A 17996-nucleotide genomic window follows, 5' to 3' on the forward strand; every position below is an offset into this window, starting at 1 on the left:
GAGTTTATAAATATAGAAAAAGCAGCAGACAAAACAAAGTTTCAAACTTTATTTCTAGCAAAAACAGTTTCCTCCTTTCATGAAGTGACCTGACAGTCCAAAGTGAATTTCTGACATAATGCTGGATGGAGCACACAGCCAATGCTGCATCATTATACAGTAGCTCAGGCAGCCAGGAAATACCAACCATTTAGAAAAATCTGGTCCTCTCATGAAGTATACACGGGGAAATAAAACAAAACAGAGCTACACTTCCAACAGATTTATGGTTCTGAGCGTCTCCTCTTCAACAGCTAAAATAGAAACAGTTAAAATGGGAACTGTTTGGAAAAATGAGAGGCATCAGTAACATTTGTGAAGTCTCAGAAATCAACATGTTGGTTGTCAGCAGTCTTGCTGTGAAACAGTCCTGACTGTTGGATGATAGTGTATCTGATAATGATCCGGTTTAACGTTGTAAACCAGTGATACTGTCTGGCTTCAGTAGTAGTCCCAGATCTCTTTGCTCCCTCTCCTCATTCAGACAAACGGACTTCCTGCAGGATCTGGACTCAGAATTTGAGGCTGAATCCTGGACCGACTGCAGACGCTCCCTGGTTGCTGGTTGTCAGGTGGAAGCCTGTGTCCTTCAGGTCATCATCCCCCTGCAGAGAGTATGGAAACAAATATAACTGCTGTGGACTGAATCAAGTTTCATTACTTAAACATAATGCAGTTTCATGTCCTGCATATTTATTCTTAAGCTGATCGACACTACACTGGTTACCTTAAAATAAAACTAAAGAGGGCTTTGATGAGACGTGATTGTGTTCCAGTATGCATGACTTTCTGTGTAAACAGTTTAACTTTAGTTATTATTTGCTGGTTATAATGTCCCAAGGTTTGTTTCAAAGCTTTTCCACCTTGACGAGAATAAAACAGATCAAAAACCACACCAGCTGTCTTTAAAGAGTCTAATTTGTTGGTAGAAAGCAAAACAAACACCAACTTAATTTAAAAATATCAGTATCAGGTTCAAGCTTCTGGGTGGGTCATCCCACTGGTGAAAACATTAGGGACTAGAAGGTGCTCATCATGGAAAACACAAGGAGGAAATAAGCGGACATAAAGCAGAAGCCTGTACCTCTGTAATCTATTTAACACAGACAGCGTTCAGAAAGCCTGGTAGCCCTATGTAATGGAGAAAGTGGAGCCTAATGTCCTTACCAGCTGACTGTAGCCCAGGCCTCCCTCGGGTGGACGAGGACTGGTGCCTCTCTTCACCCTCTGCTGCTCGCTCTTGGCCGGCCAGGTGGGGAACATGGATGGGTCGATGGGCAGCGGCGTCTCTCGGAAGTACTCGTGCTTGAGGGCCTCGTCTGATGAGATCCTCTTGCCGGGGCAGTAGGTGAGGAATCTGGATGGAAGTTGATGATGAAGAGTTATTTTTATACTTGTGCAGTTGAGTGAGCAAGTGAAATCAGGCAGCTCTGATTATTTGGAGGTCGTTTTGTCTATGTGTGGATAACAGAGGTCAACAGTCACTGCTTACTATTCACAGATTGTTCAAGTAGTTCTTGCCCCAGATATGATCTAAATATTCTAGTTTTTCAGGTTTGCACTTAAATTCAGTTTATTTATCTTTTTGTTGTTTTGTTTTGTACAAGTTCCTCCGAACTCATTGGCGCTGCCAAAGTAGAAGTCAAAAGCTGTGTTTCCACCAAGCAGACCAGTTCAGTTCATGTCGGTACGGTGTGCATTTTGTGGCGTTTCCACTGACTTATCCCGGGACAGATCCACAAAGAATCATGTCTTCCATCTATGTTCTTCTACGTTTTTCTTCTTCGTTTGCGGCTTTCGGCATCCAGCTTGAACGCCGCCTACCACGAGGGGGCACAGTTTTGCTGTGGAAACGCAAACAGGATCAAGCTTAACTGTACCAAACCGTGCCAAACCATACTGAACCGAACCGGACTGCTTGGTGGTAGCGCAGCTAAAGTGTTTTCTCCAGTTCTGCATCGCAGACTGTCGCACTCACTCACCAATAACTGGCACTTTGTGCTGCTTTGTGTTGTGTAAGACTTAAATTATTATGAAGTCTTACACAACACAAAGCAGGGGCTGATAAAAACTGGAAGATGACCTAAAAGTCACATGAACTTTTCAATTATTTCTTAACAAAGTGATAATTTGAATATTCGAAAAACGTGACTCATTCCTAGTAAACAGTAACGCTTAAAAACTCCAAAAGCAAAAGTGAATTAAATTGAGTTGAACAGTTTTCTGATTCTCATGATGCAAACAATCTGGAGTCAAGGTGCAGTCAAGTTTAAGGGGCTCACTTTATCATAACACTGTCTGACAGGACCAACACAGCACAATGAGTAACTGTTTAATTGGGATAATTGGACTTCCTGGTGTGTGATTAAAATCCTTAACATGTGAGCAGGGCATGAAAAGAGCTGTCTGTTTATACGTGGAGGGGTTACAGACTGGGATCATACCCAGCGGCTTTATGACACATGGGGCCAAAACTGACAATGAAAGGAGGAGCATGAAACTTAAACTGTTACACTTTGATTAAGGCTTTGTTTCACTATTTTAATTTACACTGAACAAAACAACGCCAGAATATTTCTTACCCTGTTAGCTGGAAAACAACAGCCTGAGCACCGCATATAACATAAAACTTGTTTGATGATGGAACCAGGAGCTTTTAAGACAACAAACTGTGTAAACCTAGGACACTGGGTGATGGAAAATAATCACATAGGATACAAAAGAAGCAGTATCATGGGCTGAAATACAGGTCCCTTATATAGCTCACCTTATGTGGGGTAGTAAATAAACCAAGGTCTGAGAGATACACCAAAGGCCTAGATCATCACACATTTCGTTACACAGGAGGGTGTGATATTCCAAACATCTCTGTGATATATATCTGCCAAATTCTACCTCTGAACTTCCACCACCCAGCACTGTCAGAGGCTCTACTCCCGTGTTGACCTCCCGTGATCTTAATCTGTGGTTGGGTAAACGCCTCGTGAGTTTTCTGACAGCTGGAAGGTTAAAGCTGTGCTGGACGAACGCCAACCTTCCACTGAACTGTGATTCCTCCAGCAGCAGCAACAGTGGACGTGTTATCATCCTCTGCAGCTGTGCGGCGGCGGAGTGGTGTGGTTTTGTCATTTACAGGTGTAGGAAAAATGGCTCCGTGGGTGGGTGAGGACCTGAGAGGAGGGCTGAGAAACCCTGTCTCTGCTCTTTGCAGCTGCTAAACAATGCTGATGCCTAGAATGTGTGTGAGAGAGTAATGAACCCATTACTCGCTGTGTGAGTTTTTTCCGTATTAAATGTGCGTTATTTGTAAAACATTTTCCTGTAGTGTGGAGCATCACCATGGTGAGTGTGTATGAGAGGGAACAAGGAGATGGAACGGGACTGCAGCTGAGGCATGTTGATGAATTACAAGTCCGCTGCCGTTGTCATGTTTTAAGTCAGTCTGCCAGAAATGCACTGCCTGAGCTGGAAAGAGTCACAGACTCTGACAGCGAAGCAAAGCCTTCATCCAAGTAAGGCAATTTCCACTGTCATGCTGATTGTTACTGATATAAGTGGTTGCCTTTCATTGATATTATTTCCATCAATAGTGGATGGAAAAAAATATGACATGGACATGTTTTTTCAAGATGTATTCAGGACTTTCAATCTATGAGGAAACCCTAAAGTGCTTCCAACTAACAACTATCAACAACCACTTCACCAGGATCCCCACACTGATGTTCTCAGGCTAGGTACAAATGGTCAAATAAGTGCTGTTATGGTCCGAGGGTTTATTCTGTCTCAACTGAATTAATTTCATATTAAATATTCAACCAAATATCAGAAACTTTTACAGAAACTTCACTATAAATGTATTTTGGGTGTTTTAGACACACACTTCTATTTATTAATTTAATCAATAATTTAATTTGTTTCTAGGCACCACCCTGTTGTGGCTGACTGTTACAGTAGCTCTCTCTTCCTTGTCCATTTCTTGAAAATTTTCATCTCTTTTTCATCATCTTTGTATTTGGAGTGGTTAATTACTTTGTATGGTTCATTTGTTGGTCGTGGACACCAAACTGGTTTTGTCTTCAGTGATACTTTTACTATTTTTGCTCCTGTGTTTGTCTGGAGATCCTACATGTAACCATGGCTGCATTGTTTACATGTGAAATCAGCTGTTAGCAGCCTTTAGCATGCCAATGCTAACTGGTGCAAGGCCTGATGATTTCCCACAAGGTGAGGAAAAGGTGAGGAAAAGGTGAGGACGATGTGCTGGTGCTTAGGTGTCAGTTAAGATACCTCAATTTCTCCTCAGGGATAAATAAAGTATTTTCTTTTCTATTCTATTCTATTCTATTTTGTGCAACCCTTAATCACACAACAAGAGGGCTATTGGAGATAAGTGTTTCCGGTTAGTTTCTGCTCCCAATGCTTTCCTGATTGTGAAAAGTGTAAACACAGCTGGGACATCACCAAGAATTTGTTTGGAACTGCAGAATCAGCAGCCACAGTTACACAAACACAAACCAGACGATCAGGCTGACAGTGATGCATTTAAGGTGCAATGCAGTGTCTGTGGGGTTTAATGCTAAATCCTGTTTTCTAGATTGAAACAGCTTTGAAGAATCCTACTTGTTCATGAGGTCAAAGCCTTGGTCTGAAAGCAGTGCTCCAAAGCGCTTTCGCAGGTTGTTGTAGGGATACTCTGTGAAAGTCATCTTCTTCACAGCGGGGAGTTCACTGTAGCCTGGCCAGATCTTCTCGCTGGGTGACCCAAGATCCTACAGAGGAAACAAACACACAGACACACACACAGGTCAGCAGACAGCACACAGAGATGGATGGGACATATACATGTGTTCATCAACCAAAGACAGCTGGCAGACCTAAGTGCATTTCAATACCATAACTCATCAGACTGCAGGATGACTTGGGAGGCCAGAATGACATCAGCTGTCATGTATAACGCACATCATCTACTTAAAAATCATTCAACCAACTAATATGGTTTTTCCACAACCCAGGTCAGTCCACTTTAGCTGCTCTGTGATGACATGCAGAGGATAACCGCAGTGAGGAGACCAACGCAGCCAATCCCTCGACAGCCCACTCGCCGCAGCCGAGTCCTCAGCTGCTGAGCTAATGTGTGTCGATGCTACAGACCAGACACAAAAGCTCCGTTTTCAGCTCTCACTGCTTTTACAGTTCCTACCCAAACTTCTGTGGTCTGGGGTTTATTTGACTTGTGTCTGCATGTTAATAGTTTCAGATATCAGCTTCATTTAGCTCAACTGTCTAAAGAGCTTTTCTGTTCGTCTTAAAGAGAGATTCCTCTGCTTTGTTTAGACACATGTTAAAAAAGGGGGATCAGTTTGAAATGATCAGTGGCCCCGTTTCGAGTCTGATATGTGTATTTTTTTTAGCAGGATGGACTCATACAGACATGTGCAGAAACATTTAACACAGCTTCAACAAGCCTCTAGCATTAACTGCTGCAGAACTGGTTAAGACCCAAACATACCAGCATGACATGGTTTCACACAACTATCCCCTGAACTGAAAAATAACCATGTGCTCAACTTTGCAGTTTCATAACTTTATCACTTGGGTTGATGTCTGCCAACAGCTCCACCCTGTGGTACAACTCAGAACTGCACACTGACCTACTCTGACAGATGACACTTAAACAAGATTTGCAGGATGTTAATAGTAGAGCTTTACATTTTATGTTGTGGGCTTACTTGGTTTAATAAAAAAATAAAAAGGGGGCATTTACCTTGAAGATCTTATTAATTTGGTCGATTTCAGTTTTTCCAGGGAAAAGAGGTTTCTGGGTAAGGAGCTCGCCAAATATGCAGCCCACTGACCACATGTCCACAGCTGTGGAGTACTCCTGCGGAGGGAAGAACAAACACATTGACAGTCTGCAGAAACAGAGATTACGGTCTGGGGCCCTTTTGAGTCTGGGTCTTCTTTTCTGCGAGAGTGGATGTGCTGATGGGCAGCTGGACCTTTGCCGTCTGCCTGTGTAAATAAACTTTAAGACTCAAACAGTCTTCAGCGGTTTCTGGTTTCTTAGACACCCAATCCTTCAAGGATATTTTCTTTGTGTTTAAATTTACTTATGCAAATCAATCATGATAAAATAACCACCACAGACGTAAATCAGCTCAACAACCATCTCTTGAGTTGTTACATAGTCATCATTTGCCTGCCAAGTGCAGAAGTGTGATCCTGAATTCTTCTCACCTTGGCTCCAAGCAGCAGCTCTGGTGATCGGTACCACAGGGTCACCACTACAGGGGTGTAGGGCTTCAAGGGGGAACCGTACTCCCGGGCCAAACCAAAGTCTCCAATCTGCAGATAAAGAGATTTTACTCATATTAACGCCACTGGCAAGCATTTTGTGAACAAGAGCACTAATTTGATTCCTCCAAGGTGTGTTTTCAAATTCTCTGGCTTTTCATTAATGATTGGATTACCAACATCATCCACCTTCAAACTGACTTCTTGTTTGTTGAACGCAATTAGTTGTTTTTTCATATTTTTTTCTTCATATTTTTCTGATTTTTAACTATACAAGATTAACTTCAGTATTCTTGAATACTGATAGAAATGATACTTGAATCTTGAAAATCAGAAGAAAGGACTGCAAACAAACAGAAAATAATGAGTCCATCCAGTTGTTTTTACATCTCTTTGGTGTTGAGTATGTACACTGCCTGACCAAAAACACAGGTCACACACTCTTATATTTCACTGGACTGCTTTTAGCTTTGATTACAGCACGCATTGGCTGTGGTATTGTTTTGAGAAGCTTCTGCCATGTCACAAGGTTTATTTCCATCCAGTTGCATTATTTTTCACCAAGATCTTGCACAGGATAATGGTAGAGTCCGACTGTTGCACAAAGCCTTCTCCGGCACATCTCAAAGACTCTCAATGGGGTTAAGGTAGTCAGCTGACCTCATTCTTTGAGCACAGACTGTTGCTGAACCTAGACCTGACCAACAGCAGCAACCCCAGATCATAGCACGAGGCACTAGGCATGATGGGTGATCACTTCATCTGCCTCTCTTCTTACCCTGATGGCCCATCACTCTGGAACAGGGTCAATCTGGACTCATCAGACCACATGACCTTCTTCAATTGCTCCAGAGTCCAGTCTTTATGCTCCCGAGCAAATTAAAGTCTTTATTTTCCAGTTAGCTTCACTGATTAGTGGTTTTCTTAAGGTAACACAGCTGTTCAGTCCCAATTCCTTGAGTTCCCTTCTCATTGGGGGAGTGGACATGTTCTTGATTTCACTACTAAACATAGCCCTGAGCTCTACTGTTGTTTTTCTTACATTTGATTTCACCAAACATTTAAGTGACTGCCGATCACAATCATACAGGATTTTTTTTCCAGCCACATTTCTTCCTTGAAGACAATGGTCTCCACTATCCTTCCAGTTTTTAATAATGCATTGGACAGTTCTTAACCCAATTTAAGTAGTTTCTGCAACGTCCTTGCATGTTTTCTCTGCTTGATACATGCCAATGATTTGACCCTTCAGCAGACTAACATCTTTTCCCCGACCACAAGATGTCTTTCCACATGGTTGTTTAAGAAATGAGAAGCAACTCATCGCACCAGTTGGGGCTAAATAACTTCTTGCCAGCTGAACGATAATCACCCATGCAGTAATTATCCAACAGGATATTTTTTATTTGCTTAGTGATATCCAGGTGGGGACTTTTTTGGCCAGGCAGTGTATGTCATCTGTTTTCGAATGCTGAAATAACATGAAGACCACAGACGGTCCCAGCATACCTTAAGGATCCCCTTGTGGCTCAGGAGCAGATTGGACGTCTTCAGATCACGATGAAGGATCCAGTTATCGTGAAGATGTCGAACACCTCGAAGCAGCTGAATCATCAGAGTCTTTACCTCTCCTGAAAGAGGAAACCGCTTCTTATCAAAGACAACGAAATGTGTAACTCCTATGAGAAAGATTTATTTTACACACGCAAACACAAACTGACCAGAAGTGAAAAGTGAGTCACATTACCTGGCAGGAAAGGCTGCTTCATGGTTTCCATCAGACTTTTCAGGTCATGTTCGACGTAGTTCATCACGATGTAGATCTTATCCATGTTACTTCCAACAACGATTTCCTAAAACCAAAGATAGGCTTAGGTTTTACTTATTAAATAAGGAAGGCTTTACTTTGGTTGATAAAAGTTATGATAATAAATTAGTAAAATTCTCTTACCCTGACTGTGACGATGTTTGGATGCTGAGCTTTCAGGATAGTGTTGATTTCTCTTAAAGACGTGATGGGAAATCCCTCTTTTTCTTTCTCCATCTTTAACCTCTTCAGGGCCACAATTTCATCTGCAAACATGAGGTGAAATTCACAGCTTCAGTAACATTATCTATTAAACCCAATCGGATGAGACAGCAAGCCATTTTCTAACCTGTCTTTTTGTCCTTAGCTCTGTATACCACGCCGTAGGTTCCCTCCTCTATACGGTTCAAGCACTGGAATTCCTCAACACTGCGACAACCCTGAGAAAAAAACACCAGGTTTAAAGAACACTAACTAATACTCATATCAAAATACTTCAAATAAATATTTCATGGCTTTGCTGGACGCACACTTTCATGAAGCTGGTACCGACCTGTAGAGCTGGCAGGTATTTGGGCAGCTCCTTCTTCAGCTCCACTGGGGAAATAGGAGGCGAGTCGGGGATATAGTTTTCTTCAGGAGTGGGAGAGCGAGAATGAGTTTGAGACTGAGGTGTGGGGTCACCATCTCCTGCTTCATCCTCCTCCTCCTCTTCCTCCTCCTCCTCTTCTTCACCCATGTCTTCACCACTCTCCTCAGAGTCATGGTCAAAACGGGATTCAGGAACTGTGGGGTTAAAGTGGAGTCAGTCTTTTAGGTTTAGGGAGTAAATTAAAGCTGCTACATGTTTGATATCTAGAAGCTGTAGAGATATAACTAATATTAATGTGAGAGTAGCGTTGTGCTTCCACTGCCCTGAGTTGGATTATGCATTTACTGTGTGTAGAAATAATAAGATTTTGAAAACGATAAAAACATTGTTGTTTTTTTTTAAATGTATTTGCAAACACCATAATGAATCATGAATTTCTATCATGTTAAGGATATCAAAAATTGTGTCTCGTTCCATCCTCATAAAAATGACAACAGCTATTTAGTTCTCTCCTGAAACCAGCTCTAACTTAGGTCTGCACAGTATGAGTCAGCACGCACTGTGCTGAGAAAATATTCAATATTGTAACATCAATTTTGATGAAAAAAAAGTAATCGTAGAATTATCCGTCATACACACCTAATCAAAATTTTATGACCAGCTGAAAAAATGCACAAATTTGCATTTTGCACCGCTGGATCTTAAAAAGGTTCTAAATGGAGCTTCAAATGCAAAAAGAAGAAATAGGAATGAGATTAAAAAAAATGAGTCATCAATTTATTGAAAAAAAATCAGACATAGGCTGTTCATCAGCAGATCAAAAGTTTAAGACCACAGCCTTTAAAAAACAAAATTTACACAAAAATGTGGATTCAATGTCATTTTCTGTTAGGTGTTTGCACTGTCATAAAAACCCTGTTTGCAGAGGCTAAAAATCTTTCTCTCTTTGAATGTGGTTGAATCGTTCAGCTGCACAAGCAAGGCCTCCCGCAACGCGCCACAGCTGCTGTGGTTAGTTGCAGTGAGACAGTCATTTTGAAATTCCTTCAAAGATCCTGAGGGTTGGAACAAAAAAGTCAATTGGTTGACCCAAAAATATATATCACCATCACTGAGACGGAGGATCTGATTGGCTGTCTGTTAAGAAAATCCTCAGCATGAACTTGTTGAAGTGATCAACAAGAACATTTGAGCTACTCATTGCTGAGTCCTTCTTAGAAACTATAATTTTTGTTTTAGGGTGTTTTTCATTTTTTTTTGGTCTTAAAATTTTAATCAGGTGTGTATGATCATTGGATTTCTATGTGTATATTATCCATCTGTCTATCTATCTATCTATCTATCTATCTATCTATCTATCTATCTATCTATCTATCCATCTATCTATCCATCTATCCATCTATCCATCTATCCATCTATCTATCTATCTATCTATCTATCTATCTATCTGTATTAAAGCAATATGAAAGCATGTCTGTGCATCCACTTATTTTACATTCTTTACATTAGAATAATGTTAAATTCTACATTGTTTCTCTATGAAAGTACCAACCCAACTCAAACATGAATCTTGATGGTCTTTCTCTTGTGCAGCTTCTGTCTTAAACTCTTTCAGGACAAAAATATGTTAAACTAATCCGTTTACTTCAAAAAAAGTTTCAGTTGAAAAGGCAAAATATTTATGTCATAAGAGTGACTTTGCAAACCGAGAGCCATCTCATGTTGCCATTGGAAAACAAATCCTTTCACAAACATTCACAGTAAACATGCTGACCCACCTGCAGGGATGTGATTTCCGTTTTCCCTCTCTTCTTCAAAGTCTTCCTCTGACTGCTCATCTTCACTCACATCCTCTGGGAGAAAGAAGAAACTGTTACAAACCTGTGGTGCAGTCTAAATGGAGATAGTGATGGAACTCAAAGCAGAGAAGCAGTCGTAAACAGTTTTACCTGCACTCTGCTCAGACCTCCCTGAGCCTGAAACAGACTCCTCCTCCCCATCCTCCTCTTCACCCTCACTTTGGCTGCTAGACTCCTCGTCTTCTTCATCGTCATCCTCATCTTTGTCAGAGCCTGATCCAGAGGCTAGAGAAGAAAAAAATAGACATAAACTTAAACATATACTTAGGGGTATAAATACGTATGTTATTATCCTCATGCGCCATTGGCTTCACAAAAGGAACAAGCCTTAAATGAGTGTTTAGTTATTTATAGATATAGAGACACAGCAGCTTATATCTCTGCTGGTTGCTGAATCTGTGTATCACATTCTCACCAATGGAGGATTCAGCAGAGCTGGTTTTTCTTTCACTGTCACTGATGTCCTGCAGGTCTGTCAGCAGGTCTTTGCCCTCAGGCTTCTCTTCCTTTGATGCTGCAGAAAAATCAGTGTGAGTAATAAAGCCCTGTAATGATTCTGTCTATAAGTCATTGGGTGGACATTAATGTGCTAAGAGCAAGCACAGTATTTTGTGTGGAATAATGGGAAACTCACTTGCACTTTTCCGAGGTTCACTGTGTTCTGATCTGTCCCTGGGAGCACGAAGGGGACTGCGACTACGATTACTTTGTTTTGGTTTGTCATCGTATTCATCAGGAAGCATCCGGTGGTGAGATGGCACTGTGGGGAGCGTAAAAGATCAGAACTACAGAATATATTTATTTCATTTTTGTACAGGATTTGGTTGAGATTTATTGCTTAATTTGATAAAGAGTCATAGCTGCTGTGATATGGATTATACTGTGAGAGATTTAGATTTCTGAGACAGTCCTTTACATTCAAACCCTACTGTGTGTACAGTAACACAGTGAGTGCATCAACTGGCTTAGCACAAAGACTAAGGCAGAGGGGAACAGACTTCTTTGGCTAACCTTCTCGTCGCCCACCCCTCTCTTTGCGCCGCTCTTCAGCCCTCCTTTCCCGATCTTTCAGCTCCCGTTGCTCTTTCTGCTGCTCGCGCAGCTTTCGGTCCCGTTCACGCTGGCGCTCAAGTTGTTCCAGACGGTCCCTGTGGTCCAAAAAAAACCCAGGAGAGTCCAAACCAGGTCTGTCCAGACAACCAAAAGGTCAACCTGTCATTTTGGGGGTTGTAACAGCTTATACAGACACACAATTTATGACTTTATGATTGCTCCATTAACTTAATTTATCTAGATTTTCATTTAAATACTTCAGAGCCTGATTTCACTAGATGGTTATTTTGTTTATCAACTTTAATTAAAAATTTTCAAATAGGCTCGATTTAGTTTGCTCATCAGAAAAAGCACACAGCAATAATTCTTCACAGGAACTGATCAAAGCTACTGTCATATTTGATGCTTTCAACACTCACCTCTCTCTGCGTGAATGAGCTCTGGCCTGCTCTCTTCGTTTTTGTCTCTCCCAGTCTCGCCGAGCTTTGTCTTCTTCCCACTGCCGTTTCCTGCGATCGCTCTCTCGCTCTTTTTCTTTATCTTTGGGTCGAGTATGTTTCCCTGCTATGAAAGAAAAATGTGAGGGGAAGCAGATCAGAGGAAGCACTCACGGCATGTTGCATTCAGCTGTGAAACACATGCTTCTGATTATTTGAATAAGCAATACTCCCACACCTCCTTCAGCCGAGTGACTGCGATGACGTCTTTTATCTTTTCTCTTCTCCTCCTTTCTGTGGTGAGATTTGTCTTTTCTGGCAATTTGCTGCGGAGGCTTGATAGCGAGTGACTCATCTTCCTCCCCCCTATAAAAAAAGAAAAGAAAGAAAAAACATTGAAGATTCCAGACAGTCTGTGCCTTATTGCTGGAAGACATTTTTAAACCAAACATTTTCCTTTTGATTTCACCTGAAAATTTCACATACCTATCTTCAGTTGAGTCTTCCCGTGTGTACGGGGAATTACGAATTGTTATTTCCATTCTCTGATCCCGTAGTTCTCCTTCCTCCGGAGTGTCTCGTTTGGCTTCCCGATCATCCGCCTGTGGAACAGGGCCCTGGGTGAACTGTGAAACACAATACAAACAAAGTTTTGGTACATTGGAGAAAATACCCATAAAACAACCTTTGATAGGCAATAAGAAAAGACGTGAAATGAGCCGTTGTTATCTCTATCTTTATCTTTACACTGCATTAACATAAAGATATTACACAGCTTGAGTGGCTCTCATATGGGTTCATGTATACTTTACATTTTTCGGGCGCTTGGGGTCTGTTCTCTCTTCCAATTCTCTTCTGCGTTTCTTCTCTAGTAGGATTTCATCAAGAGTTTTAACTTTCCAGGTGTCCTTTTCGTCCCCCATCAGCATCCACTCTCCACCGCCTGCTCAAAGTCACATGCAAACAACACGAATGAGTGAACATATCAGAATGTTTTAGTTTTATTTTGAAAGTCTGGTTACCAGAAAAAGTCATCAGTGGTATCATCAAAGTTGTTACTATGAAAAAACACTAACTAAATACAGAAAATAAGTTTGCCCTAGATATCTTTGGTAGTCAAATGATATTTAATTATGTCTTTGTACAAAATGAAAACTAACAAAACTGACTAAAATGGCAGAGAAAAGTTTCAAAATTGTTTAATTAATCCAACCAATTCATACCCACCCTTATCACTCACACCATTACCACGCAAACAATCTAATGTAACCCTTTTCAACAGCTCTACAAAGTCTTCTTCAACAAAGCTCCTGAATTTTCAGTTTTATTGACATGGCCAGGCAGGTGAAAACTACTGATAATAGTGATTTTTAAAGATGAAGATGGTTTTGATAGTGTGCTGGAGAATATAGCATTGAAAGGTGTACCTAATGATATATTTGCCCATTTGTTTGGCAATTCAGTGAGCATAATATGAGCAACACCTTTCATATACTACAGTACACCACCAACTACATCTACTGTCTTGGTTCGTAAACATAGAGTACAGAGATCACCTGTCTGATCATGTTCACAAAAACTAAAATTATTCAAGCTTTATAAAAGCAGAAATCGAGAGTTTATATTGAATTGAATTCATATTAACAGTTAAACGGATCAGTGAACGTTTGGGAGAATCATTCGTACCATTTATCAATAAATCATCTTTGATGCAACCTGCTAAACTATGACCTGTGCAACGAGTTATAAAGACAGAATCCAACGGAACGTTCAGTTTATAGACGGGGCCTTGACGTAACGATAGGGTCCAAATTATTCTTTATTGGCAGATCTCTTTGCATTGAATTAACGTCACATTTTTTGAAACGTAAACGTAATGATTAAAAGATTTTTCACTTATGCATTCCTACCTTTACACAAAAATAAATAAATAAACAAAACGTCCAAAAAAACCTCCCCGCGTTAAGCTGTTGAAAATACATGTCATTATGGAATACACACTTAAATCGTCACCATTAAACTGCTACATGTCACGCTACTGCGCTAACATTAGCTAAAACAGCACGCAGACACAGACAGTTCACTGCGGTTAGACTAGTCTCTGAATGCATCGGTTGATGAATTTTTAAATAACAGAATAGACTACTAAATAAAAACTCATTTTAAGTTGGTTTCTCCTCACTGTGTTCCCGCTTTGTTGTGTACAAGCTGTGATGCTAATGTGCTAATGTTAGCATGCTAGCTAAGATTAGCATGAGTAACTGCTGCCAAACAGCTTTTCTACCTTTATTACATGACTTTGAAAACAGTTATAAACAACGGATTAAGAATACACATTAGAGACACCATAACTGTGTTTAAATCCACGGTTAGAGGCGTAATTAAAGTAAAATATTACATAAACCAGCAGGCATGTGAAAATGCTAAACGAACCTGAAATACGCGCAGCGGTATTCTGCTACACCGGAACTAACAAACGTGGTACTAACGGCTGTTAAGGTTCCGATGTCAAACAAACACTTCCTCACGGAGATAATTTGACTTAAGTAGCAGAATGGAGAATAATATTGATGCCCTGTAAATTTCCATTAAATTTTATTTCTGCATTGGAATATATAAAAGCAGTTCTTTTAAGTTGCACTTATCAACTTAACAGCATAGAAACTCATGTGTAACTGAATACAGTTAAAAAAAAAAAAAAAAATCACATCCGTCCTCTGATAAGAGAGCTGTCTACTATAAAAAATGGGTTATTTGTGACAGCAAAACTATTATAAATTAAAAATTTGTGATTTATTACTGTTATAATGATTGTGATTATTATTACAATGTAAATGTAGAGTTTAAGAAAGATTTTTCTTTTCTTTTATTTATTTTTTATTTTTTTCAGATGTCAAACTTAAAATGGCTCTGATGACCTATGGTAATCTGCAGTGCAGTATGTTCTTCCTCCAAGCACATCTTCAAAATATCTTGGTAATCAGTTTCAACCACGTATGCCGGATCTCGGGGTTTTGTATTTTTATTTCTGGTTCACAGGATGCAATAAAATCCACGGATTTACAAGCCCTTCAGAGTTAAATGGCCTTTTATCTCTGCACAAGATAAGGTAATACATGGAGGTGAAAGGCAAATCCTTGAATTCACCCAACGGATTTATGGCTGACCTCAAGGAACTATGACCAAGGTCTCATACCAAACAGGAAGCTTGAGCAAGTTCTCTTTGCCTCAGTCTTATTTAAAAGGCGCTCAGAAGTGGAGCAGGTAGTGGACTGTTTCAGATGCAGACAGGTGAGCAACTGCTTTTTGAATGTAACTTTACATCTGCTTTGGATTGGATTAGATAAGAGATCTGTTTTTGTGCCTCAGCTGTTGACATAATTTGAGTACTTTGGGTCATGATTGATCTTCTTTCAAATGAAGTATGTGTTAATCAGTATTTAGTCACTAAACATGCTTGTACACTCTCAAATGTTACCAGGTAGTCCACTACTATAACAGAAAAACTTTGAGGACACACTTTTTACCAGACATTTTGTCACATTCCAATCACTAATTCTCAGAGTTTATATGTCAAGGTGGAGCAGTACAGCAGTGACTGAACAGTGATTCCTGGCAACAGACAAACCTTAAAGGAGAGAAAGGACTTCCACATGGATCCTAACAATACCGGCAGCGTGCAATATGATCGCTGGAATGAGGACAACATCAACATGAACGTGGAGGCATCACAGACGCCTATGATGAGGTGAGATTCAACTTTGCTTTAAGGGTCAAATCATGGAGTGTCAAAATTTCTGAAGCTACTAAGAAACAAACATAGTCACTGTTTAAGCATTAGCAAGGAGTGTAATTAAGTCAACCAAAACATACTCAACTTTATCTGCTTTGTTTGCTGTCACATTCACAGGATCTACAACAGAGTGTGTGTTGGTACCACTGGAATTGTGGTGAAGACAGTGGTGGCTTTGGGCGCACTGGTGTTGATCTACATGATTGGATACGTTACAGGGTACTACGTCCACAGGTGCTGATGCTGAAGCCCAGAGAGGAGAAAATGGTTATGAATAAACAAGAAACATGCTAAGTCAGATATATCTCAAACCTTGTTATAAAAGTTTCAAACAATGTTCTGTAAAATTTTGCCAATGTTGATTGGATCTGTATTTTGATTTATTAATAAAAGTGGAGTTCTGCAACCATACAACACGAGTATTTAATGTGAAAGAGGAAAAATGCATTCAAGTAAGGTTTGGCAAATGTATTACAAGTCTATCACAATGTGCTATTGAATATTTTACAAACTGAGCAGGATACAATGTTAATGGTTTTCTAAAAAAAAAAAAAAAAAAAAAAAAAAAATACAATGCACTGTGAACCAGTAGCAGAAATTGGTGTTTATTCTTAAGCAAGGTGGTGTACTCTGTATGAAAAAAAAGTATCGTAATACATTTATATCTGTCCCTTGGTACATCAAGAATTAAAATCAATCATTTTAAAAGATGAGGTGAGGAAATTCTTGGAAGCAACATTATTAGAATACATTAAGGACAATAAAGTGTTATATCGCAAAATTTCTTGATTTTATAAGACCAAATCTAAATCCCCCTTGCCCTGGAAGAGACAGTACCTTTCAGCCCTTTTAAACACCTCAGCATCCTACACACACAACTGTGTCATGCTGCAGTTGACGTCTCAACCTACCTAATTCACTTGACTTGTGCAGCATATCTTTTTTCTTAACAAAAAAACAATACAGTTCACCAAAGTGTTATGCAGTGCAAGAGAATGACCTTCACGTTTAAAACTCATTTCCCAGTATGCTTTAAAAAATACACCGACTGCAACTTAATGCTCAAGAGTTTGTAGATCAGAAGGATATATGAATTCCTTAACTCACTACCTTTTTTCTTTAGAAGTATCTCTTTTACAAAGGTACTATTCATATTGTTTATATACAGTATTTATACTCAAGCTTAGGTAGACACAACTGCCCCATGAGACATTATAATTTAACCAAGAGTAAGAACAGACTTCAAATGTACAGTTATGTACATTACAGTAATGCAAAAATAAAATGTATTCCCAGAGACACATCACACAATAAACTAGAAAACAATAAACTATTGAATATTACTTAATAGATAAAATCACTGTTCCACTCTTTAAAACTTCACAATACCCATGTTAGCACAGGCTCTCTTACCCTTTTTGTGTGGATATCAGGGTCAGACATGTTTCTGTTTTTATACTATGTATCAAAAAGTTAGCTGGTACATCATATGTCTTGCATATCTTGCAGTAAATTTTGTTGGTAGATTTTTATAATGCACCATATCACCACTATAAAGCCGTGTTGGTCTACAGAAGAACAATGTGACAGATGATAGGGAGCCTGGTAAACTCAACTGAACTTGCCTCACTAAGACTGCTGAGGTTTCAATAAGTTCAAAATAATATGGAGCAAAATACGCTGTTATCTCTTAAAAATGGATAATTTAACCCTCTATCACTGACATTGGAAAGTAATTTTAGAGTTTTTTAATAGTCTGAGCTTTCTACTTTTGTTTGAGCTCACAATGTAAAACTATAGGCTGAAAAAAGAAAGTCAAAGCTCATTGTAAACAGAGTGAGACACTATAGAGTTTATGAGCCTGTACAGTAAAACTAGCTTCATACATTTATTTACAACTGCAGCTTTGTGGCTGTCAAATATTTCTATGACACATAAAACCAAGGTGTCTACTGACGTGACTACCAGACAGGTTAATGAGTTTATGTTTTGTTGTTGTCATCAACATCTATTCTAAATCCGGTCATTATATAATTTTAATATTTTGCTTATCTGATGTCATATGATAGGAAGGAAATGTGATCGAAGCTGCAATAAAACAACATTTCCGTTGGTGGTCATT

The 17996-nt window shown here is 39.6% G+C and overlaps 1 protein-coding gene across 4 annotated transcripts; it reads right to left on the reverse strand.

Moving 5' to 3' along the window:
* Positions 1-35: 35 nt before the first annotated feature.
* Positions 36-14593, reverse strand: cdk11b (cyclin dependent kinase 11B). Of its 4 annotated transcripts, none has more exons than XM_074681121.1 (20): positions 14515-14593; positions 12894-13024; positions 12568-12707; positions 12320-12447; positions 12064-12205; positions 11603-11739; positions 11226-11351; positions 11007-11105; positions 10682-10816; positions 10511-10585; positions 8694-8926; positions 8490-8580; positions 8285-8406; positions 8081-8186; positions 7843-7964; positions 6277-6384; positions 5804-5920; positions 4660-4808; positions 1207-1396; positions 36-644 (listed from the first exon to the last, which is right to left on the reverse strand). In XM_074681121.1, exons 2-20 carry the CDS (start codon positions 13008-13010, stop codon positions 552-554), a joined length of 2430 nt encoding a protein of 809 aa, XP_074537222.1. In that variant the 5' UTR covers positions 13011-13024; positions 14515-14593; the 3' UTR covers positions 36-551. The 4 variants fall into 4 exon arrangements, with proteins under 4 accessions (XP_074537222.1, XP_074537220.1, XP_074537221.1 ...); XM_074681119.1 differs by having other exon boundaries at positions 11603-11778; XM_074681120.1 differs by having other exon boundaries at positions 12064-12208.
* Positions 14594-17996: the final 3403 nt, after the last annotated feature.

Source organism: Halichoeres trimaculatus, unplaced genomic scaffold (assembly GCF_033239565.1).
Source record: "Halichoeres trimaculatus isolate MK-OKI-2021-1 unplaced genomic scaffold, fHalTri1.1 fHalTri1_scaffold_11, whole genome shotgun sequence".
Classification (NCBI taxonomy): domain Eukaryota; kingdom Metazoa; phylum Chordata; class Actinopteri; order Labriformes; family Labridae; genus Halichoeres; species Halichoeres trimaculatus.